This window comes from Triticum urartu, chromosome 5, assembly GCF_003073215.2.
Source record: "Triticum urartu cultivar G1812 chromosome 5, Tu2.1, whole genome shotgun sequence".
NCBI lineage: Eukaryota > Viridiplantae > Streptophyta > Magnoliopsida > Poales > Poaceae > Triticum > Triticum urartu.
Window position 1 is genome coordinate 545,647,957 of NC_053026.1, and position 24,981 is coordinate 545,672,937.

Genomic DNA, 24,981 nt, shown 5'->3' on the forward strand with positions numbered 1-24,981 from the left:
TGAGTGCCATGATTTCAGATCTGAACCTATTATGTTTTCATCAATATATGAGTGTTCTTGATCCTATCTTGCAAGTCTATAGTCACCTATTACGTGTTATGATCCGTTAACCCCGAAGTGACAATAATCGGGATACTTACCGGTGATGACCATAGTTTGAGGAGTTCATGTATTCACTATGTGTTAATGCTTTGTTCCGGTTCTCTATTAAAAGGAGGCCTCAATATCCCTTAGTTTCTGTAAGGACCCCGCTGCCACGGGAGGGTAGGACAAAAGATGTCATGCAAGTTCTTTTCCATTAGCACGTATGACTATGTTCGGAATACATGCCTACATTATATCAACGAACTGGAGCTAGTTCTGTGTCACCCTAGGTTATGACTGTTACATGATGAACCGCATCCGGCATAATTCTCTATCACCGATCCATTGCCTACGAGCTTTCCATATATTGTTCTTTGCTTATTTACTTTTCCGTTGCTATTGCTATCATCATTACAAAATACCAAAAACACTGCTTTTACTAATGTTACCTTTTGCTACCGTTACCACTACTATCATATTACTTTGCTACTAAACACTTTCCTGCAGATATTAAGTTTCCAGGTGTGGTTGAATTGACAACTCAACTGCTAATACTTGAGAATATTCTTTGGCTCCCCTTGTGTCGAACCAATAAATTTGGATGAATACTCTACCCTCAAAAACTGTTGTGATCCCCTATACTTGTGGGTTATCAAGACTATTTTCTGGCGCCGTTGCCGGGGAGCATAGCTCTATTCTTTGAGTCACTTGGGATATATATCTGCTTATCATTATGAAGAACTTGAGAGATCCAAAAACCAAGATCTATCCCTCAACTACGAGGGGAGGTAAGGAACTTCCATCTAGCTCCGCACTTGATTCACCTTTTGTTTTGAGTAAGCTTGCGACAACTACACCTGCTTCTGCTATTCGTTCTGATATGTCGCATGTTATTAATGATGCCACTTCTGCTATGCATGATACTTATGATGAAACTACCTCTATGCCTGATACTACTATGCCACTTAGTGCTTTTCTTGATGAACAACTTGCTAGGGCTAGAGAAATTGAAAATATTGAATCTGATGATACTGATGAAAGTGATGATGAAGAACCACTTGCCATTCCTAAGGGTTATGTTTTTGATCAAGATGCTTCTTTAGCTATTTTAGCTTGCAGAAATAGAACTGAACTTAAAAAATTATTAGCTAAATGGAGTAAGCAATCTCTAAATGCTAGAATGAAACCTGACCCTGCTTTCGCAACTTCACCTATCTTTGTTACTGATAAGGATTATGAATTCTCTGTTGATCCTGATATAATTACTTTGGTTGAATCTGATCCTTTTCATGGTTATGAATCTGAAACTGTTGTGGCACATCTTACTAAATTGAATGATATAGCTACCCTATTCACTAAAGATGAGAGAACTCGCTACTTTTACATCCTTAAAATATTTATGTTCTCGTTAAAGGGTGATGCTAAGATATGGTTTAATTCTCTTGATCCTGGTTGTGTGCGTAGTCCCCAGGATATGATTTATTACTTCTCTGCTAAATATTTCCTTGCTCATAAGAAACAAGCTGCTTTAAATGATATATATAATTTTGTGCAAATTAAAGAAGAGAGTCTCCCACAAGCTTGGGGGAGGCTTCTCCAATTACTTGATGCTTTGCCTGATCATTCTCTTAAGAAAAATGAAATACTTGATATCTTTTATAATGGACTAACCGATGCCTCCAGAGATTACCTGGATAGTTGTGCTGGTTCTATTTTCAGGGAAAGAACACCGGATGAAGCTGAAATTCTATTGAATAATATGTTGACAAATGAAAATAATTGGACACCTCCGGAGCCAATTCCTGAGCCTATTCCTAAACCAACTCCGAAGAAGAGGGGTATTCTATTTCTCAGTCCTGAAGATATGCAAGAGGCAAAGAAATCTATGAAAGAAAAGGGTATTAAAGCTGAAGATGTTAAGAATTTACCTCCTATTGAAGAAATGCATTATCTTAATTTACCGCCTGTTGAAGAAACATATAATCCAAATCCTTTACCTATTGAAGAAACTCATGGTCTTGATAACCCGACACAGGTAGTAAAGGTAAATTCTCTCTATAGATATGATAAAGCGGTAATCCCATTTACTAAAATTGCTAGCCCATGCTTAGATGAGTTTGATAAATTTATGGCTAAGCAAGAAGATTTTAATGCCTATTTTGGTAGACAATTAAAATACAATTCAAATATGCTTGGACACTTGGGTGATTATATGGCTAATGTTAAAGGTGAACTTAAACTTATTAGTAAACATGCTTCTATGGTTACCACTCAAGTAGAACAAGTACTTAAAGCTCAAAATGATTTGCTCAATGAATTGAATAGTAAAAATAATGATAATGCTGTTAGAGTGGTAGAATGACTCAGGAACCTTTGTATCCTGAAGGCCATCCTAAGAGAATTGAGCAAGATTCTCAAAGAAATAATATAAATGCACCTAGTCCTTCTAAAAGGAAGAAAAAGAAAAATGATAGGACTTTGCATGCTTCTAGTGATCCTATTGTTGAAACACCTGAGAATCCAAATGATATTTCTATTTCTGATGCTGAAACACAATCTGGTAATGAACCTGAAACTAGTGATAATGCTAATAATAATGTTCATAATGATGCTCAACCTAGTAATGATAATGATATAGAAATTGAACCTGCTGTTGATCTTGATAACCCACAATCAAAGAATCAACGTTATGATAAGAAAGATTTTGTTGCTAGGAAACATGGTAAAGAAAGAGAACCATGGGTTCAGAAACCCATGCCCTTTCCTCCCAAACCATCCAAGAAAAAGGATGATGAGGATTTTGAGCGCTTTGCTGAAATGATTAGACCTATCTTTTTGCGTATGCGATTAACTGATATGCTCAAAACCAATCCTTATGCTAAGTACATGAAAGAATTATTACAGATAAAAGAAAGATACCAGAAGCTGAAATTTCCACCATGCTTGCTAATTACACTTTTAAGGGTGGAATACCAAAGAAACTTGGAGATCCAGGAGTACCCACTATACCATGCTCTATCAAAAGAAACTATGTTAAAACTGCTTTATGTGATCTTGGAGCCGGTGTTAGTGTTATGCCTCTCTCTTTATATCATAGACTTGATTTGAATAAGTTGATACCTACTGAAATATCTTTGCAAATGGCTGATAAATCAACTGCTATACATGTCGGTATTTGTGAGGATGTGCCTGTTGTAGTTGCAAATGTTACTATTTTAACAGACTTTGTTATTCTTAATATTGTCGAGGACGATAGTATGTCTATTATTCTTGGAAGACCCTTTTTGAATACTGCAGGGGCTGTTATTGATTGCACTAAAGGCAATGTCACTTTTCATGTTAATGATAATGAGCACACGGTACACTTTTCGAGGAAACAACCTCAAGTTCATAGTATCAACTCTATTGGAAAAATTCCATCGATTATATTTGGAGGTTTTGAATTTCCTCTTCCTACTGTCAAGAAGAAATATGATATTCTTATTATTGGGGATGTGCATATCCCCGTTGAGGTAACATAGTGTTATTCGAAATTTCTCCGGTTCCATGTTATTCGGAATGAGTTCGTTAACGAGACTTGATCAACCTTGTTAGAGGATTCCTTTTGATGATCATGAGATGGATGAAACTAGAAGGCACAACCTTCTGTATCCCACTTTTACTTTCTGTTAGTTATATTAAATAAAATAAAAATAAATATTTGTCTGTCTATTATCTGATTATCCATGCAATATAAAAATACCTCGAAAATAAAAGTTCTCCAAATGCCCTGAAAATTAAATATGATTTTCTAGAATATTTGAGAATTTATGGAACTGAGAAACACACCAGGGGGGCCAGCCACCTGCCCACGAGGGTGGAGGGCGCGCCTGCCCCTCTAGGGCGCGCCCCCTGCCTCGTGGGCCCACGGTGGCCCTCCTCCACTTATCCTTTCACCCATACACTCCTTCTTCCTCCCCCAAACACGAATAACCAGCTCAAAACCGAGTCCAAGCTCGTTTTGCTGCCATTTTTGATCTCCTTGCTCAAAGCACCTCTCACAAAACTGCTTGGGGAGATTGTTCCTTGGTATGTGACTCCTCCATTTGTCCAATTAGTTTTTGTTCTAGTGCTTTATTCATTGCAAATTTTTGTTGCTTAGGTGACCCTCTTATTGAGCTTGCATGTCAAATTTATATGGTCAAAAGTAGTTTTGATGCATGATATAGGCCCTAGGCACTTGTAGTAGTTGCTATCAATATTATTGAGTTTTGTTTACTTTTATTTTGAAGTTACTAAATATTTTAAGAATTTTTCAGAGGAAGAAAAATGCTTAGGAAAATGTTCCAAGGTGGTTCTTCAAGGAAGCAAGGACCCAGGCTTGCAATGCGTGACGCTGATGAAGAGCCACCAAGAGACACTCCAGTGCGTCCTTGTGAGTGGCCTTCTGAAAATTTTATGGATCGAGCGGGAATAAAAGAAGAATTCAACGCATATTTGCGTAACGCTGATCTCGTGAGCTTCGAGGAAGAGAAGTGCAGTCAGTATCATAATCTCACTAGCTCCTTTGTGAGGAGGTTTGAATTTTCAACTTCACGTAATTCTCCAACTGTCCTGTTTGATCTTTATGATAAATCTTATACCATGGACTCAGAGGATTTTACCACTGCTTGCAAACTTCCACAATGGGGTAGTATAAGGGATCCTCGCAAATCTGAATTTAGAGATTTTCTTGCTAATATAATTGTGGGAGAATCTAGAGATATTACACAAGCTACCATAGGGAGCATTCACTTTCCTGCTATACATTATTTTGCTCTCTTCATAGGTAGATGCATAAATGGTAAAGATGAGGCATGTCACATGTGTGTCCCTGACCTCAGTATTCTTAGGAGTGCTGTGTTAGGAGACAAACCATATAATTTGGGAGCCATTGTTGCACATAGGTTGCATCTTAATAGATGTAATGGAGATTTCTTTGGTGGAATTTATGCAACCCGCATAGCTAATTTTATTGGTATAGATATACGCGAAGATGATATTGAATTACCGCCTGCTTATCTAGATTTTAATGTTATTATTCACCACCAGTTTGTTGAGAGGAATGAATCACCTCTCCAGTACCGACTAATCTTTGACAGACGCCGTGCTGTCCGTATTACTCTCCCTGCTCCTGCTTTCTTTGATTATCAGGCAAGAGGAGGATATACTATTACCAGAGAGGAGGCATATGAGTACGAGAGGAGAGAGGAGGCCGCTCGTCGCCACGCTGCAGCTCAGCAGGCGATAGCTGCTGCATCACAGTACGACCCCAGCTACTATTATGGATATCCGCCAGGCCAGCCGTGGCCATAGACCAACTTAGGCCAAAAGCCTAAGCTTGGGGGAGTACGTATTTCCCACCGACATTACATTTATGTTCACACACTCATTGCTAGTTGTCGGTGCTCATACTTTTTCATTGTATCATCCATGCTAGTTTATTTTCCTTTTTATGCTTTCTTCTTGTGTGTTTAATGAACCTTAAGAAAAAAACAAAAAAAAATTAGTTGTAGCTTTTAATCAGTTCAATTTCCATGCTTGTAGTAGTAATTAAAAAGAAAATCCAAAAAGATTTCCTGTTCTTCTTTTGCTTGTTGGGAGCTTTCCCGTGTAAATAGTTTTATTTCTTTTCTTTTCTTTGGGGGTCGATATAGGAGAAGATCATGATTAAATTGTTGAAGTGGCTCTTATATGCATAAATGTTGATCTGACAAAAGAGCCCATATTGCCTTGTCTTCTCCTATTTATTGAATGCCTGCAGATTCCAGCTTAGTCCAATGCACGTGCACTATTATTATTATTATTCACACGTTCGGTCGTGCAAGTGAAGGGAAATTATGATGATATATGATGGACTGGCTGAGATGAGAAAAGCTGGTATGAACTCGACCTCTTTTTTTTGTAAATATGATTAGTTCATCGTTCCTGATTCAGCCTATTATGAATAAACATGTTTGCAATGACAACTAGAGATCATAGTTTCTTATGCCATGCTTGATTAGCTATGAGTTATAATGGTTTACCTTGCGTGCCAACATGCTATTAAAATGGTTATGATGTGGTATGATAGGGTGGTATCCTCCTCTGAATGATTTAAGTGACTTGACTTGGCACATGTTCACGCATGTAGTTGAAACAAAATCAACATAGCCTTCACGATATTTATGTTCATGGTGGATTATATCCTACTCATGCTTGCATTCGGTGTCGATTAATTTTAATGCATGTTAATGACCGTTGTCGCTCTCTAGCTGGTCGCTTCCCAGTCTTTTGCTAGCCTTCACCTGTACTAAGCGGGAATACTGCTTGTGCATCCAAATCCCTTAAACCCCAAAGTTATTCCACATGAGTCCACTATACCTACCTATATGCGGTATCTACCTGCCGTTCCAAGTAAATTTGTATGTGCCAAACTCTAAACCTTTAAATAAATATCCTGTTTTGTATGCTCGAATAGCTCATGTATCAACTAGGGTTGTCCGTATCTTTCATGTTAGGCGGGTTATTCTCAAGAGGAGTGGACTCCGCTCCTCACTCACGAGATAAATGGCTGCTCACCGGGATGCCCAGTCCCATGCTTTATGCAAACTAAATCAAAATAATTGCAAACAAACCTCCCCCTGGGACTCTTGTTAGTTGGAGGCACTCGTTGTTTCGAGCAAGCCATGGATTGATGCTTGTTGGTGGAAGGGGGAGTATAAACTTTACCGTTCTGTTTGGGAACCGCCTATAATGTGTGTAGCATGGAAGATATCGCCATCTCTTGGTTGTTATGTTGACAATGAAAGTATACCACTCAAAATATTATTCACCTCTGTTTCAAAACCGAGCTCTGGCACCTCTACAAATCCCTGCTTCCCTCTGTGAAGGGCCTATCTATTTATTTTTATGCTGAGTCATCATCCTCTTATTAAAAAGCACCAGTTGGAGAGCACCGCTGTCATTTGCATTCATTACTGTTAGTTTACATTGAGTATGACTTGACTGGATCTCTTTTACCATGAATTACAATGTCTAGTCAGTCCTTGGTCTTTAAAGGTGCTCTGCATTTATGTTTTGCGGTCTCAGAAAGGGCTAGCGAGATACCATCCTGTTATATCATATTATGATTGTTTTGAGAAAGTGTTGTCATCCGAGTTTTATTATTATGGCTCGCTAGTTGATTATGCTATTGATATGAGTGAACTTGAGACCTATGCGTTATTGCAAATGTGGTTAGTTATAATCTTTGCTGAAAACTTGAATGCTGCTTTACATATTTACAACAACAAGAGCAAACAGAGTTTGTAAAATTTTTTCTTTATCACTTTCAGTTTGTCAACTGAATTGCTTGAGGACAAGCAAAGGTTTAAGCTTGGGGGAGTTGATACATCTCCAACGTATCTACTTTTCCAAACACTTTTGCCCTTGTTTTGGACTCTAACTTGCATGATTTGAATGGAACTAACCCGGACTGACATTGTTTTTAGCAGAATTACCATGGTGTTATTTATGTGCAGGAGCAAACGTTCTCGGAATGACCTGAAACTTCACGGAGCAACTTTTCAGAAAATAAGAAAAATACCTGCAAAAGATGGAGGCCAGGGGGCCCACCACCTTGCCACGAGGGTGGGGGGCGTGCTTGCCCCCCTAGGGCGCGCCCCCTACCTCGTGGGCCCCCTGTTGCCTCTCCGACTCCACCTCCATATATTGAGTTTCGATGAGAAAAAAAATCAGGGAGAAGAAATCATCGTGTTTTACGATACAGAGCCGCCGCCAAGCCCTAAAACCTCTCAGGAGGGCTGATCTGGAGTCCGTTCGGGGCTCCGAAGAGGGGAATCCGTCGCCATCGTCATCATCAACCATCCTCCATCACCAATTTCATGATGCTCACCGCCGTGCATGAGTAACTCCATCGTAGGCTTGCTGGACGGTGATGGGTTGGATGGGATCTATCATGTAATCGAGTTAGTTTTGTTAGGGTTTGATCCCTAGTGTCCAATATGTTCTGAGATTGATGTTGCTATGACTTTGCTATGCTTAATGCTTGTCACTAGGGCCCGAGTGCCATGATTTCAGATCTGAACCTATTAGTAGATTAGACCAAATAGAAGTATCGTGCTAAATTTTGGAATTATTCCGTGTTTGTTTGGCCTTTTTATACATTAATTGAGTTTCTGGGCTTTTAATGTGCATAATTAAAATTTGAACTACAAGCACGTGCTCCAGTGCACCATAGTTGTTTGAACAATCACATGTGTGTCCTTGGGTAAATTTCTAGGTCCAATGCAAGAGATGTGAGTGAAATTCAAACATCTGGGCATCGTGGCTCGGCCGGAAAGATTGAGAAACTTGGTTTTTAATTCCTATAATTTCAAAACACGCCCGAAAATCATGAAACTTGGCATGGTCCCATGACATGGCATGAACATGCTGTGGTAAATTTTTTGGCCGAATTGGGACAAGCTTTGGTGTAAGCTTCTTGCAAATCGGAACTTTTCTCAAGAAGGCTCGTGGTTCCGAGAGGGAACGTCTCACCTCCGTGTGCGAAACGACATACGTAGACTGCCTTCTCCCGCCTTAATTTTTTTACATAGCCAGATTAGACCAAATAGAAGTATTGTACTAAATTTTGGAATTATTCCGGGCTCGTTCCGCCTTTTTTATACATTAATTGAGTTTCTGGGCATTTAATGTGCATAATTCAAATTTGAATTACAAGCACACGCTCCAGTGCACCAAAATTGTTTGAAAAATTACATGTGTGTCTTTGGGTGAATTTCTAGGTCCCATGCAAGAGATTGGAGTGAAATTCAAATATCTGGGCGTCGTGGCTCGGTCAGAAAGATTGAGAAACTTGGTTTTTTTAATTCCTGTAATTCCAAAACAAGCCTGGAAATCATGAAACTTGGCATGGTGTCATGACATGGCACGAACATGTTGCGGTAATTTTTTTGCTGAATTGGGACAAGCTTTGGTGTAAGCTTCTTGCGAACCGGAGCCTCCCTCAAGAAGGCTCGTGGTTCCGAGAGGGAACGTGTCACCTCCGTGTGCGAATCGACATACGTACACTGCCTTCTCCCACCTTAATTTTTTTACACAGCCAGATTAGACCAAATATAAGTACCATGCTAAATTTTGTAATTATTCTGGGCTCGTTTCGCCTTTTTTATACATTAATTGAGTTTCTGGGCATTTAATGTGCATACTTCAAATTTGAATCATAAGCACATGCTCCATTGCACCAAAATTGTTTGAAAAATCACATATGTGTCTTTGGATGGATTTCTAGGTCCCATGCAAGAGATGGGAGTGAAATTCAAACATCTTGGCGTCGTGGCTCGGCCGAAAATATTGAGAAACCTGGTTTTTTAATTCCTGTAATTCTAAAACACACCTGAAAATCATGAAACTTGGCATGGTGTCATGACATGGCATGAACATGCTGCAGTAATGTTTTTAGCCGAATTTGGACAAGCTTTGGTGTAACCTTCTTGCAAACTGGAGCTTCCCTCAAGAAGGCTCGTGGTTCCGCGAGGGAACGTGTCACCTCCGTATGCGAAACGACATACGTACACTGTCTTCTCTCGCCTTATTGTTTTTACACAGCCAGATTAGAACAAATAGAAGTACGGTGCTAAAATTTGAAATTATTCCGGGTTCGTTTGGCCTTTTTTATACATTAATTGAGTTTCTAGGCATTTAATGTGCATAATTCAAATTTGAACTACAAGCACATGCTCCAGTGCACCAAAGTTGTTTGAAAAATCACATGTCTGTCCTTGGGTGAATTTCTAGGTCGCATCCAAGAGATGCGAGTGAAATTCAAACATCCGGGCATCGTGGCTCGGCCGGAAAGATTGAGAAACTTGTTTTTTTAATTCCTGTAATTCCAAAACACACCTGAAAATCATGAAACTTGGCATGGTCTCATGACATGGCACCAACATGTTGTGGTAATTTTTTTGTCCGATTTGCGAAGGCCCACACATTAACAATCAACAAAATCAGTTTGGAACAGGTGTTGTCACGTTACAAATCGGAAACACAAGTATAATTGAAACCGTGGGCGTTCGACTTACCAATTACATACGGTCACGCGTCCTCTTTTTTTATTGGCTAGGAGGTGCCGTGCGGGGTAGCTATTTGAGTACGGGAGGCATGCGATCAGACCCCTGCGCGTGCTCATCGGGAGGAGAGCCCTTTGACTGCTACCCGCCGCGCACCTCCCTCCCAATGTCTCCATTAATGGCGCCTGATCACCTGTTCTACGGCGTGGCTATATGTCTCACTCGACTGATATTTAAGAGAGAAAATGAAAATATGAAAAGAAAGTTTTGCACGGATCTTGATGTAAGATCCGACGGACCTATATAGCATCGACGGTGGCTTATAGAAAGCATGATGAATATAAGAACGATGACAGTGGATAATAATGGTCTTACATATTTAGAAACATAATTAAAAAAAGCCATATGCAACAACGCGCGAAATACACAAGGGCAAAAGAAGAAGGAAGACAACGATCTAGTCTCCGCGGCAAGTGGCGGCGAGCTCTTTCTTGTCCTCAAGATGCTGCTTGAGAGCATCCACAGATTCCTCCACCAGCCTTCTGCGCTCGATGCGCAGCTTGTTATTCTCGTCCATAAGTTTCTCGACGATGACGCTGGTCCTCTTCAACAAGGCAGTGGTCTGCTCCTACTGCTCTGCACTTCCGATGATCTTCGCCCTCAGTAGGTCGCGCTCGGCCCGGAGCTTCGCATTGCTATCATTTAGTTGCCGGATGACATTGGTAGACTGTTCAAACGAGGCTTGCAGGTCATCCTACAACCTCGCCCACCTGGAGATCTGATCCATCTGCCTATGGACGAGGGCACGCATGTGCCTGTAAGAGTCCTTGCCTGCCCGCGAGGCATTTTCCCAGGCCGCCGCGGCAAGGGAGGACATCTCTGCTGCATTCGCAGTGCGGCGGGACATCTCTTATGCTTCCGCGGCACGGCCGAACCAGTCTGCTGCATCGACGGCGCGGCGGGTCCTCCGTGTTGCTTCGGCAGCGTGGTGGGACCTCTCTGCTGCTACGGCCGTGCGGCGGGACATGTTGGCTGCTATCGCGGCGAGGCGGGACATCTTTCGTGCTCCCGCTTCCAGGCTCGCCTCTCCTTGGTCACAATCCCTCGACCCAGAACTCACACTGGCCATGGCGGACGCAAGGGAACGATGATGAATGACTTGTTTTTTTTGACTTTTTGTGGATGAGGAGTTGAGGAGGAATGTGCAGTCATCTTGGAGTAGTAGTATTTCTAACCGTGTAGTAATACGCTCCTAAGTAGGAAACCGTTTATGTTTTGATCGGTGTGAACAGGTTTGCAATTTGGAATGTGACGGGACGCATGCTCAAAATTTATTGACGGTTATAAGTGCGGCACTATTCCCGGAAGGCGTAACGTGGGCACATACGCCTTCTCGGCCGCGTACGTGACGTTTGCACCATAGGGTGCACCGCAATATATAATGTCAGCACACGTCTTTTAATTAAAATGGGTGTGCCCGTCTAGCGCACACACGTTGATTTATCTAACTGTTTCAGTTTGTTGTGGCTAATCGCAAACAGTTCATCCATGTGAAGTGTATGCAATCAGTCGCAGACACTTTGATCTGGCTTACCCGTTTCTGTTCTGTTGCCTAATCACAAACAGTTAATTCTTCTGAAGCGTATGCCCTCAATCACACACACCTTGATATGGCTGACCGTTTCTTTTGTGTTGCCTAATCATAAACAGTTCATCCGAGTGAACCGTATGCTGTATATCACACACACCTTTATCTGGCTGCTCGTTTTTTTGTGTTGCCTAATCACAAACAGTTCATCCGAGTGAACCGTATGCTCTATATTGCACGTGCCTTAATCAGGCTGCCCGTTTCTTTTGTTTCGCCTCATCGCAAACAGTTCATTGGACTGAACCGTATGCCCTGGATCGCACACACAACTAAAATCTGAACCGTGTTTGATGCATCCTCCATCGCAAATGTTTTCACCTTTTTTGACGGTTTTCATACAACACCGTTTATGATTATGGCATCGCACACAATTTCTCGAAGGGTCTCTGATCGTAGTGTCGCGTTAGCAGCATCCTGCAGTAGTGCAAGCTAATTTTTGGGCATGGCATTATGAAAAAAAATGATGTTTTCACGGCCCGACCAGCTTACAAAATGTTAGTGAACATAAAAACACACAGAGAGAACTAGCTTGAACATAGATGTGGACAATCCAATGTAGAGGGAGAGAAGAAGTCTTGGACTAAATTGTGGAAAGTCCAAGTGCCGTTGAAAGAGTATTTGCTTGGAGGCTTGCAAAAATGTCACTGCCAACAGGGGATGTTCGTATGCACCGTGAGATGGCTAGCAACGATTTATGTACAATATGCAATGCTTCGGCTGATTCTGGGAGGCATTCATTGCTTGATTGCAATATGGCAAGGGCTGTTTGGGCACTAGTGGATGATGAGCTAGTTGAGGATATGATTTCAAATTGGTCACCTGATGTGAGAATATGACTATTCTGGTCATTTGATACCCTATCTCAGAATGATCTCGCAAGAGTGTTGGTTACCATGTGGTCGATTTGGTGAGCAAGGGGAAGAACAATTCACGACAACGAGTTCCAGAATCCTTTTTCCACCATTTGCTTCATTAACAAATATTTAGAAGAGTTGGATACATCAAACAAATGTGTACGGATCTGCTCTGCTGCACCAAAATTAGCAGATGGGAAAGCTAAGATGAAGTGGATTTCCCCTGGTGATTTTAGGTATAAGATAAATGTTTTTTTTGCGGGGGTAGGTATAAGATAAATGTTGATGAGGATCTGTCTAGGGACGGCCATAGGGGTGTGGCTGCTGCTGTTTGCCGGGACATCAATGTAGCCTTCCTGGGTGCTTCTGCTGTCGAAGGGCTCGTGATCCTGCTAATCTTGAGGTTGTTGCATGCAATGAGGTACTTGATTTAGCTCTTGATCTCAACGTCAGTTCCATCAAAGTGGCCTCTGATTTCCTTGAGGTGATTTCAAACCTGAGAAGTAAGGCCTCATGTGCTTATGCTACAATCCTGAGAGATATTGATCAACGTTCACAAGCTTTCGAGGAGGTGTCTTTTGTTCATGAGGGAAGACAAGCCAATACTGAGTAAATTAGTAAAGGCGGTTGCTTCCTTAGGTGTTGGCCAACATGTTCGGCTGGGCACTATTCCTGATATTATGTGTATCCCATGGAACATCTTGAATGAATAAATGGTCATGTTCTACTAAAAAAACATAACAAGAAGAACTAAAAAAACTATCAACTAGCACCAATCTCAATGCATAATGATCCAACGGGTGAAACACATAACTGAGATTTAGCATACCCATTTATACATATATATAATGCACACTTATATATACTTTTTTCTTCATAAAACTTCAAAATGGCCCTTTCAAAAGAAAAAACTTCAAAATACGTTTCCAGAAATTTAATAGTTTCATGGAGTTTGGGAGACTGGAGCCTATTTTACATTTCTAGACAATTCGCATCGTGATGAACTGATGATGCCCCAATCAGACAACATTTTTTTTTTGAGTGATAATCTTTTTAGGGAATTATACAACAGCAGCCTCCAGCAAGGATCCTTGGTGGCGATCGGTGGCTGCAAATCTGCAACGCTGTACAAGGATCTGCAGGACGGGAGCGCGTGAGCGGCGCGGGCTTGCTGGTGGGGCGGCCAGACAGCGGATGGGGTTGCTGGCCATGACCCCACCATGAGGGCGATGTTCAGGGTGAACAGCAAGTCCAGGAAACCCATCTTAAACGTGTCTTTAGCCAATGATCATTAGTTGAGTGGTCTCTCGGATGGTTTTACCCCATTCCACAGGGGATCAAATCTGGATTTGACACCAATATATCTCGGTAAGGTGGATTATTTCTCGAGTGAGAGACAGCGTGTCACTCCACAGCTAGAAACATGCGTGTAACTTCGCCACCAATTTGTAGCATCACTATTATTCTAATTCTGAGTAAAGTGCTCCCTCTGTATCACTAAGCGCTCTTATATTTTTTTACGGAGAGAGTAGAAGTTATGCAAATGTGTGTGTCTCTAAGTTGTTCACTAACGTTTGCACGAGACCGACCGACATAGCACATGCAGGAGCATGCAGATCATGCATGATAACGACTTAGCCGGGCCCACCCACGTCTTCGCACGAAACACGTTTGAGCACTAGCATTTCTGTTTCGAATGGATAAGTAGGAGGAAGCGGAACCATAAGTAGGAGGAAGACCGCAAGGACACAGGCACACAGCCCCGCGGAACCAGATTCGCTTCCATTTTCGAAGGATCCGGCAGAGATGGGCAGCGATGGAGGCGGCGTCGGAGCAGGGTTCAACACGGACGCACTGGAGGGCGTGCGCGCCATCCTGCTGAAACCGTCCGAGTCCCTCGACGAGTCCACCACGATCGCCGGCCCCGACTTCAACGACGCCGGCCTCGGCCTTGCCGGGCTTCTCGGGTCGCTCGCCTCCACGGGTTTCCAGGCCTCCCACCTCGGCGACGCCATCGACGTCGTCAATCAGATGGTACACCCTCACTTGAGCATGTAACCTCTAGCTGTCCTCACTACATATGCATGCATGCTTCAGGAACTTGCTCTTTTCCAGAATCTCTGCTGATTTTGCTACTCCTTACATTTTTACAAACTCTTTCTCCACTGTGCTTGGCTATATTGAAGCTGGATTGGAGGCTGTCCCAGGAGAAGCCAAGCGTGGAGTGTGATGAGGCTGAACTTGACCCCAAGTACAGGGAATCTGTGAAGTGCAAGATATTCCTCGGTTTCACTTCAAACCTTGTGTCTTCTGGCATACGGGATGTCATACGGTTTCTGGTTCAACATCACATGGTGAATGCTCCAACTCTGTCTCACGTGTGCAACCCTGAAAACAAAACAGGTTCAAATATCATTTTAATCTCTACCTCTATCTCTACTACTTAAAAAGGAAGTAAGGTTCCCATTTCACCTTTGTCCAACCTTCCTTGTATGATAGTAAATCAACTTAATTTACTTACTTTTTGAACCAGTTACACTTTAGTTTACTTACCAAACATCGGATAAAAATATAAGGTAATTCATGAGCAGAATTTGATGATCATTGATTTACACAATCGCATTATTATAGACATGTAAATCACAAGCCGACGTACTAGAAGATTTATATTCTATAGCAACGCACGTGCATTGTTCTAGTTACCTAAATATATATACTCCCTCCGTAAAGAAATATAAGAGTGTTTTTAATTAAAATGATTTGTATTTCTTAAATAATCTCTACTATATATATACTTAAAAAGAAAGTAAGGATCACATTTCACCTTTCTTCCCACCACCACTTCGTCCAACCTTCCTTGTATGATAATAAATCAACTTAATTTACTTACCTTATGAACTAGTTTCACTTTAGTTTACTTACCAAACATCGGATCGAAACATAAGTTAATTCATGGGCAAAATTTGATGATCAATTATTTACACAATCGCATTATTATAGACAGGTAAATCACAAGCCCATGTACTAGAATATTTATACCCCGTTTCAACGCACGTGCATTGTTCTAGCTAAATATATATACTCCCTCTGTAAAGAAATATAAGAGTGTTTTTAATTAAAATGATATGTATTTCTTAAAGAAATCATCGTTTAATTAAGAAACTGTATAGTAGAAGTATGACTAGTTGCCTTGAGATATTTGCTCCCGTTACTTTAACGCATTTACCAAATATACGGCGACACACATTCATTGTTGGTTACAGGAGATGTCTAGTCACCAACCAAGCATGTGGTGGCCAAGCTAAAAAGTTTGTTATCAAAGGTTGCTTGGTCACTAAATGCGATTCCCTCCATTTCAAATTACTTTGGATATTAGGTGTTGTTAAACATTTGACCCACAGTTACACTAGTAATAAGTAACTTTGTGATCAAAAATCATAATTACAAATAAATAATTCTTTAGAATATGAATATAATGATACCAGTTTGATGTACATAAAGCATATACTAATAGATTAATTTGAAATATAGATAGCACTGCTTTTTAGAATTATTAATTGCTAGTAGTCACTGGTGACTAGCTTCCTAACCCATGGCTAATTATTTTCCAAAAAATGTGAAATGCCAAATTGCACATTGGCGCTTAGTCGCTTACTAACATCACTGAGTACATAGCCACTATTGACTAACTTCCTAGCCCATGGCTAATTATTTTCCAAAAAATGTGTTCTTTAGGTGGATGTTATTGTTACGAGTGCAGGGGGTATAGAGGAAGATCTCATTAAATGCCTTGGACCGACATACCGAGGTGATTTTTCTTTACCAGGAGCATTGTTGCGGTCGAAAGGACTGAACCGGATTGGAAATCTCTTGCTGCCCAATGATAACTACTGCAAGTTCGAGGAATGGATCATGCCAGTCCTTGACCAGATGCTACTAGAACAATCTACTAAGGTAGCTTCCATTTGAATTTTGTTTCATATGATATGTACTATAGCAATCAAAATGCCCCAATAAAAGGGTCATGGTGACGATCCCTTGTGTGTGTCATGGCTCATTGATGGTGCGCATAGAATGCACAAATTAGATGCATAGTTGATAATTTGCAGAAGATGCATGAATAGGAGTAGGCTCACATGATTGCGCCATTTCATGGTAGTGCATGAGAGTGCTTCATGGTCATCGTGAAGAAAATTACCAATTGTGCAAAGTTCATAATTTGCAAAATGTTTCACAATCGTACATGATGTGGTGCTTCATAATCTTTGTTATAAGTTCATTGCATGAATTTCCTTACTTTCAGATGTATGCATAACCCATGTCACTTATGGCGACCACCGCATAACTTTCTAGCAAATATATGGATGGAAAGACTATGAGGTGTTGTCAAAACAAATGTGTGATCTAGCTTTAATTATTGCACAAACTGCTGAAATCAACATAGAGATGGTTGCACGTTAGTTGATATTTGATGTTCTCTAAGTTAAACCATCATTTTCTAAAATGTGAATTCATTGATAGAACTTCTCTGTCGGTCTTTATATTTCTGTTAGTTGATGAATTTCTTGTTAACTGCAGAATGTCTGGACACCATCAAAGGTGATTGGTCGTCTTGGTAAAGAAATAAATGATGAAAGCTCCTACCTTTATTGGGCGCACAAGGTAACATGATTTTGAATAAACCTTAGATTCTTAGAAACTATCATAGACGTGCATAAATGTCGATTGTATTTTAGAAGCACGTAAATAGCTAGTTTGCGTAGGCAATGAGACGGGAAGTAGACTATAGCGCAACCTTTGGCAACCACTACCATGTTATCCCACTGTTATCACAAAAATGATGCGAGAGTGCATGACTGGGTCGAATGTTGTTGGCGAACGCGGTAATTTCAAAAAAATTCCTACGCACACGCAAGATCCATCTAGGTGATGCATAGCAACGAGAGGGGAGAGTGTTGCCCATGTATCCTCGTAGACCGTAAGCGGAAGCGTTATGACAACGCGGTTGATTTAGTCGTATGTCTTCACGATCCTAGCACCGAAGGTACGACACCTCCGCGATCTGCACACGTTCAGCTCGGTGACGTCCCACGAACTCTAGATCCAGCTGAGTGTCGAGGGAGAGCTTCGTCAGCACGACGGCGTGATGACGGTGATGATGAAGTTACCAACGCAGGGCTTCGCCTAAGCACTACAACGATATGACCAAGGTGGAAATCTGTGGAGGGGGGCACCACACACGGCTAAGAGATCAACTTGTGTGTCTATGGGGTGGCCCCCTCCCCCGTATATAAAGGAGTGGAGGAGGGGGAGGGCCGGCCCTCTATGGCGCGCCCAAGAGGCGAGTCCTACTCCCGGTGGGAGTAGGATTCCCCCTTTCCCTTGTTGGAGTAGGAGAGAAGGAAGGGGGAGAGAGAGGGAAGGAAGGGGGGCCGCGCCCCCACCCAATTCGGATTGGGCTAGGGGGGCACCCTCCACCTTGGCCTTCTTGTCCTCTCTTCCACCAAGGCCCAATAAGGCCCATATACTTCTCGGGGGGTTCCGGTAACCCCCCCGGTACTCCAGTAAATGCCCGAACTCACCCGGAACCATTCCGATGTCCAGACATAGCCTTCCAATATATCGATCTTTATGTATCGACCATTCTGAGACTCCTCGTCATGTCCATGATCATATCCGGGACTCCGAACTACTTTTGGTACATCAAAACACATAAACTCATAATATCGATCATCACCGGACGTTAAGCGTGCGGACCCTACGGGTTCGAGAACTATGTAGACATGACCGAGACTCATCTCCGGTCAATAACCAATAGCGGAACCTGGATGCTCATATTGGTTCCTACATATTCTACAAAGATCTTTGTCAGTCAAACCGCAAAGATCTTTATCGGTCAAATCGCATAACAACATGCGTTGTTCCCTTTGTCATCGGTATGTTACTTGCCCGAGGTTTGATCGTCGGTATCTCAATACCTAGTTCAATCTCGTTACCGGCAAGTCTCTTTACTTGTTCTGTAATGCAACATCTCGTAACTAACTCATTAGTCACATTGCTTGCAAGGCTTATAGTGATGTGCATTACCGAGAGGGCCCAGAGATACCTCTCCGGTACACGGAGTGACAAATACTAATCTCGATCTATGCCAACTCAACAAACACCATTGGAGACACCTGTAGAGCATCTTTATAGTCACCCAGTTACGTTGTGACGTTTCATAGCACACTAAGTGTTCCTCCGGTATTCGGGAGTTGCATAATCTCATAGTCATAGGAACATGTATAAGTTATGGAGAAAGCAATAGCAGTAAACTAAACGATCAAAGTGTTAAGATAACGGATGGGTCAAGTCAATCACATAATTCCCTAATGATGTGATCCCGTTCATCAAATGACAACTCTTTGTCCATGGCTAGGAAAATTAATCATCTTTGATTAACGAGCTAGTCAAGTAGAGGCATACTAGTGACACTCTGTTTTGTCTATGTATTCACACATGTACTAAGTCTCCGGTTAATACAATTTTAGCATGAATAATAAACATTTATCATGATATAAGGAAATATAAATAACAACTTTATTATTGCCTCTACGGCATATTTCCTTCAAATGTCAGTGTGTAGTGGCCCCAAGCCCTTGTTCATATTGTGAGGTGTTTAGGAAATCTTGCCAAAGAAAATGAACGTGATTGTGTTTTTTAGGTTTTAGCTTGTGTGCCCCCAACACTCACAAGACCCCATTAGGTAATCCCATTTTCAAGAAAATGCATGACCCTCTAAATTTTTTTCAGTGCGTGCAAACCCTCAACATCATCAATTATTATTTTATCAATAAATAATTCAACTAAAATGGAACAGCGGGAGGAACTATAACTTCACCCTCCATTTACTACTAGGTTTGCTACTGATGATATGGAAATGTGTGCTGTGTGATGTGTGTGTGTGTGTGTCGGGAGGGGGTATTATTCTCATATATTCTAATCTTGTTCTCAATAATTTATTGATATGAAGTCCCACAACAATGCGTGAGGTTTTAGCATATTTCTTTTAACATACACCTCAACAAGTCACCATGCATGGGAGAAGGGCCATCTCAACATGCAATCATACATGAAAAAAATTCTCATCTCAACATTCAATCATGTATGAGAAAACACTACTTATATTCAATAAATAATTACAACTGCACAGTAATAAAATATAATAAATACATCTACTTTTAGTTTTAGTTTTCATAGATACTAAATATATTGAAACAAATTCTTGCAGCAACACACAAGGTATCATCTAGATATAGCAATTCTTGCAGCAATACAATGCCACCTCAACATACAACCATGCATGAGAAGGATCCACCTCAACATTCCGCCATGCATGGAAAAAGGCTCCATTTGATTATGCCACTTATATTCAATAAATAGTTTACAGTTATATGATAATCAAACACAATAGATTATATGTTTTTCCAGTTTCAATTCTCACATTATTAATCCAAAAATTCATGTTCCATACAACCAAATATCACTGAAATTTATTGCAACTAGTTCCCGCAAAAACACATGATGTATCATTTAGTTTGATGAAAACATCTAACAAGTGTGTGGGCCAAATACATGGTACAACCTGAATCACACAAGGAGGTGCTTATCCACTCACCATCGGCTTAATCAATCTTTATAATTCCCATTGAGGAAGAATGAATCCTAAACATGGGAACAATTGCTATTCTTGAACGCACTATTATTTTCTCAAAGTCTAGGCGTGGTTGATTGACTCTTACTTTATTGTGTATTTCACTTTATTCCTTAGAGAATATGTTTTGCATTATATTTTGTGTGTGTCTTTGAATCTTCGTTTCAAAGGCAATTGTGCAAGGACTGAAGTTATATATTGTTGACTCTTTAAACTTGACCAGAACAATATTCCTGTATATTGCCCAGCATTGACCGATGGATCAATTGGAGACATGTTGTTTTGCCATGCTGTTCATAATCCTGGTCTTATTATCGACATTGTACAAGGTAAATTGTGTTGTAATTACTTCACTTACTTCATTTGTGATTTAAAATGCTTGAATGTTTTGCAGATGTAAGGCTGGTGAATGATGAAGCTATTCATGCCACCCCAAGGAAGACAGGGGTTATAATTCTTGGTGGAGGCCTCCCAAAGCATCATATATGCAATGCAAATATGCTTCGCAATGGTGCAGATTATGCCGTATATATCAACACGGCTCAAGAGTTTGATGGTAGTGATTCAGGAGCGCATCCTGATGAAGCAGTTTCATGGGGAAAGATTAAGGGTTCGGCAGAACCTGTAAAGGTATATACATGTTGAAAAAATAAGTCAGTTTTGAATTAATTAGTCTAAAATAATATCAAGATAGCAGCGCTGGCAATATTTTTTTTGAAATGGAACACCTTGCATTCCATAAATCACCATGGACCAGCCAAATCGGCGGTCACCGCATCGGATACAGCTCTAGGGAGGTCTACCGACCACACTTGGTAGTCGGCATTGACATTCCGCCTACCAATAGCCGCAAGCTCATGGGCAGGAACATTACACACACGAGGACAGTAGGAAACATTCCAATCAATAAAACCAATCTGGAGAAGGTATTTGATCTCACGGAATAGGGTGCCCAGGTTAGATCGGTCGAGAGCAGTCGTCGTTGCAACTTGCTGGATCCCGATGCAGTCCGTCTCAAAAATGACTCGTCCCATATCCTGACTTTTAGCTAGCTTAATTGCATGAAGCAGGGCACATGCCTCCGCGTGTAGGGCCTCGCCCATATGTGAAAGTCTTCCTGCCGCGGCAAGGATCACCTCACCTTTGTGATCCCGAGCGATGCATCCCCAACCCGCGAGTCCAGTCCCCAGATCAAAAGATCCATCCAAATTGATCTTGACTACGTCGGTGGTCGGGCGGATCCAGCTGGGTTTTGGTTTAGGATTGCTCTGACCTTGCTCTCCACAATATAGGCGCCATTCTGCAATGTGCTTTGACAACGTGAAGGCGAACTCCTGGATCGTAGCCCTCTGGTCGTTGTGGTTTGCCTTGTTTCGCTCCGTCCACCACATCCACAGCAGGCATATAGTATGTAGTTTCTCGTCCTCCGGCAAGGAAACAATAAGGTTCAGGAGTTGGCGCGGTGATTGGCATGGTAATAGCTTCTGCCGTGTCTGTTCTAACCCGCACGCCTTCCACATCTTCTTCACTTCCTTGCAGCGAAGGAACAGGTGGCCTCCGTCCTCCTGTAGCCGGCGGCATACCACACAGTCCGTCTCCAGTTGCACGCCAATTTGCTCCACATTCCGCAGAAGAGGATGACTGTTATGGGCCAGTCTCCACATAAAGTGATGGATCTTTCCGGGGCATCGTATCTTCCACAGCTGTTGCCACATTCTTCTGTCCTCCTCTCCCCCAACTGAGCTTTCCCCACGCGGGCTCGATCGTTGTCTCTGGAGCATGTCAGTATAAACCTTGTATGCCGATCTTACCGAGAACAGCCCCTTGTTGTCAAATTGCCAGGCCACAAAGTCCTCATGGTGCTCAAAGATAGGGATCTTTAGGATTATTTCTGCATCCATCGCGCTGGCAATATTAATCACATATGAGAAACTAGACATTCAAGTTTATATAGAATAGTAAACTAGCACATCCGCCAAATTTTAACTAATAAGAAACTGCATGAAGGAACAAAGGAGATTAGAACACATACGTTGGTAGAAATGATCGTGTCATTCAAGGTGTCACCAAACCATTGAGTTGAAGATCTCGTAGTAGAAGTAGTTGGTCAAATGAGAGCAGCTGCCCCTTAGATGGCCAGGTGCAGTTCTAGTGGCATGCGTTCTGGCGCTGCTATCGATGCAGTTCTCAAGATGGGGAAGGCAAGAGCAACACATCAAAAAGGGAGCAATAATAGTGGTGCATTCACGGGGATGCACTCAGCTAGGATGTGGGAGGGATAATCACAATTGGATTGGTAACTAACCCACTCCGTGAATCAATCGGATCAATCATTACCCCCATTAACTTAGCTTTGTGTGGCGAGGCAAGCGAGTGAGTGAGCGAGCATGTTATAGTCCAATGTTCTCATGTTTTAGGAAGGTATAAGAAAGAACCCTTTATTTGTTGGCCTTCTCTTAGCTACCACCACACAATGTGGGACCAAACTTCACACATGCTATGCAACCACAAATGTGCCTTTGAATTTTTTGCATGAATTATTACGTAACATGGTCCCAAACCTATATGTTCCAACTAATATGTACCAACACAAGTTTCACATGGTTTTGTTTTTATATTTTACATACTACTAGACTCTAGTTACTGAAATGTTTCATAGGTGCATCGACAATGACGCACATCGAGGCATTGCCTTGAACTACCTTCAATATATTTTTTGCATTGTAGAATACTGCAGCTTTAGAGTCTATGCACTTCTATGAGACATACTGGTGCTATGCAATGATGCCATGCAACCTATTTGATTATTAGTACAATATAACATTTGAGCTTTTGGAAATGCAGGTTCATTGCGATGCGACTATCGCTTTTCCCTTACTTGTTGCTGCAACATTTGCATGTAAGTTTCATGGTGCATCTTGAACCAAATGGCGTTGAAATAAGGAACCTTGAATTGTTTTGTTATTCATTTCCAACACCATTGCTATGTAATCTTACATCCTTTTTTCATTGTCACATGAGGTTCCCGTCGTATGTTTCAATGAGACTGTACATGGTGTCCAAACTAATGGTTTCTGTGTGTGTCCTTATTTATCTGGTTACTTGACTGGAATTTGAGTTTAACACTATCACAGAGAACATCATACGTCAAAAATATTTCCTCACCTATGGTTGTCTGGACAGTCGCTAGATCTGTTTCCGCAGTACTCTCTTTAGGACCGCTTTATTTTATTTTTTTGAGTGCCTCTCAAAGCACGCTTTTTCCAAGCAGGCCGTGAACAAGGTTCATATTTATTTTCAGAACGAAAAAAAGATGGTAACTCAGGTTGTTGCTGGTAGTCAGCGACTTCCATCAACATTTTTGCTCCACGCAGAGATGCTTTTCGTAGCTTGTTGTCCGGTTGGTTCCACGCTTGGGCGTCGAGGCTGTGAGGCACCTGCTCTTGGGCACCGGAGCATGGACATGGGTGGCCACCGTCTTCTCGCATGGATATGCCTCTGCGCATCTAGACCGACACCAAAGCCTTTGCGACCATGAGACTACTTGTACAGTGTTCAAGAATGGAGATGGAATTTTTTAAATGGGGGCCAATGAAACATGTAAAAATTGAACGGGGCATGCGTAGAAATTTAGGGATTAAAGTCATTAACTTCACATACTACATAGGCGTAGTTTAAGGGCCCGCTCGGATCTCCAACACGACCCAGCTTCCCGAGAAGCCTGCCGAGTGGTGCAACTCTAAGAATCCTGCTCTAGGAGAACAAGCGGCCTGCAGTGCAAATCCCAGGAGCAGCAGAAGCGCCGCTTCACGTAAAGGAGAAGGGGAAGTTGCTTGTAATTACGTGGAAATGCCCTCCTGAAGTGCCTCATGCGAACCATTTTCTTTCGATCGAACCGCTTTGCTCTTGTTACGAGCCACCAAACTGGGCCTCAAACTCGCTTCCTAGGCTGCCAGCCCATGCAGACGGAGAGGAGCTGCTCAGTGCTGTCGAACACATTGTTCTCCTGTCAGAAGCTAGCGGCGGCTGGTTTCTTAGACTAGCCACAGTGGGAGTAACTTTAGCAGTAACATCGAGTCCAGCTCAACAAATTTGCTTATGTGGCAATGAGTTAATGAGGAGAGAGGTAGTTGTAGTAACTTAGCTAGTTACTGTAACATCGCATGTCTCAATGCAATATGAGTCTATAACCTAATAAATGAATCTTTGCATGTTACCACACTTAAGTTACTATCCACTATGAAGATAGTAACATAGTCTAGTGATATGTGTATGTTACTAGTGTATGTTACTCTCCATTGTGGCTAGTCTTAGGAAGTTGGCTATTTCGTGAAGCTGAAAAGATCCGAACGGTCTCTATTCTCTAAGATATATTTTTCATCATGAGGGAACCATGACCCTAGCTCGCCCTTTGCTGGCTCCATCATTGCCAATGTTGTATTGAAGCGATTGTCTAGATCTTAGTCAATCTATACAAATTTGTTTCTAAAAATCTCAAGATGTGCTCACCGTGGTATAGAAAGGTGTTAATTCATCTAGTATTATTTAAAATAAACTCAGTGTTTGTTTCCGTAGTTCAGAAAAAAATATAACTTGCATGGATCACACCATTGAGATCAACGGGTTTTGGTG

The 24,981-nt window shown here is 41.6% G+C and overlaps 1 protein-coding gene across 1 annotated transcript; it reads left to right on the top strand.

Moving 5' to 3' along the window:
• Positions 1-14,373: 14,373 nt before the first annotated feature.
• Positions 14,374-23,505, top strand: LOC125510553 (deoxyhypusine synthase-like). Its single transcript, XM_048675769.1, has 7 exons — positions 14,374-14,690; positions 14,843-15,010; positions 16,392-16,610; positions 17,235-17,318; positions 20,573-20,678; positions 20,744-20,979; positions 23,194-23,505. Exons 1-7 carry the CDS (start codon positions 14,463-14,465, stop codon positions 23,269-23,271), a joined length of 1,119 nt encoding a protein of 372 aa, XP_048531726.1. The 5' UTR covers positions 14,374-14,462; the 3' UTR covers positions 23,272-23,505.
• Positions 23,506-24,981: the final 1,476 nt, after the last annotated feature.

Bases quoted from the DNA above. Each gene is read 5' to 3' on its own strand.
- LOC125510553 (XM_048675769.1), top strand. From the start codon at position 14,463: ATGGGCAGCGATGGAGGCGGCGTCGGAGCAGGGTTCAACACGGACGCA. The intron at 20,679-20,743 runs GTAAATTGTGTT...AATGTTTTGCAG, and splicing joins TATTATCGACATTGTACAAG to ATGTAAGGCTGGTGAATGAT. The intron at 20,980-23,193 runs GTATATACATGT...TTGGAAATGCAG, and splicing joins GTTCGGCAGAACCTGTAAAG to GTTCATTGCGATGCGACTAT.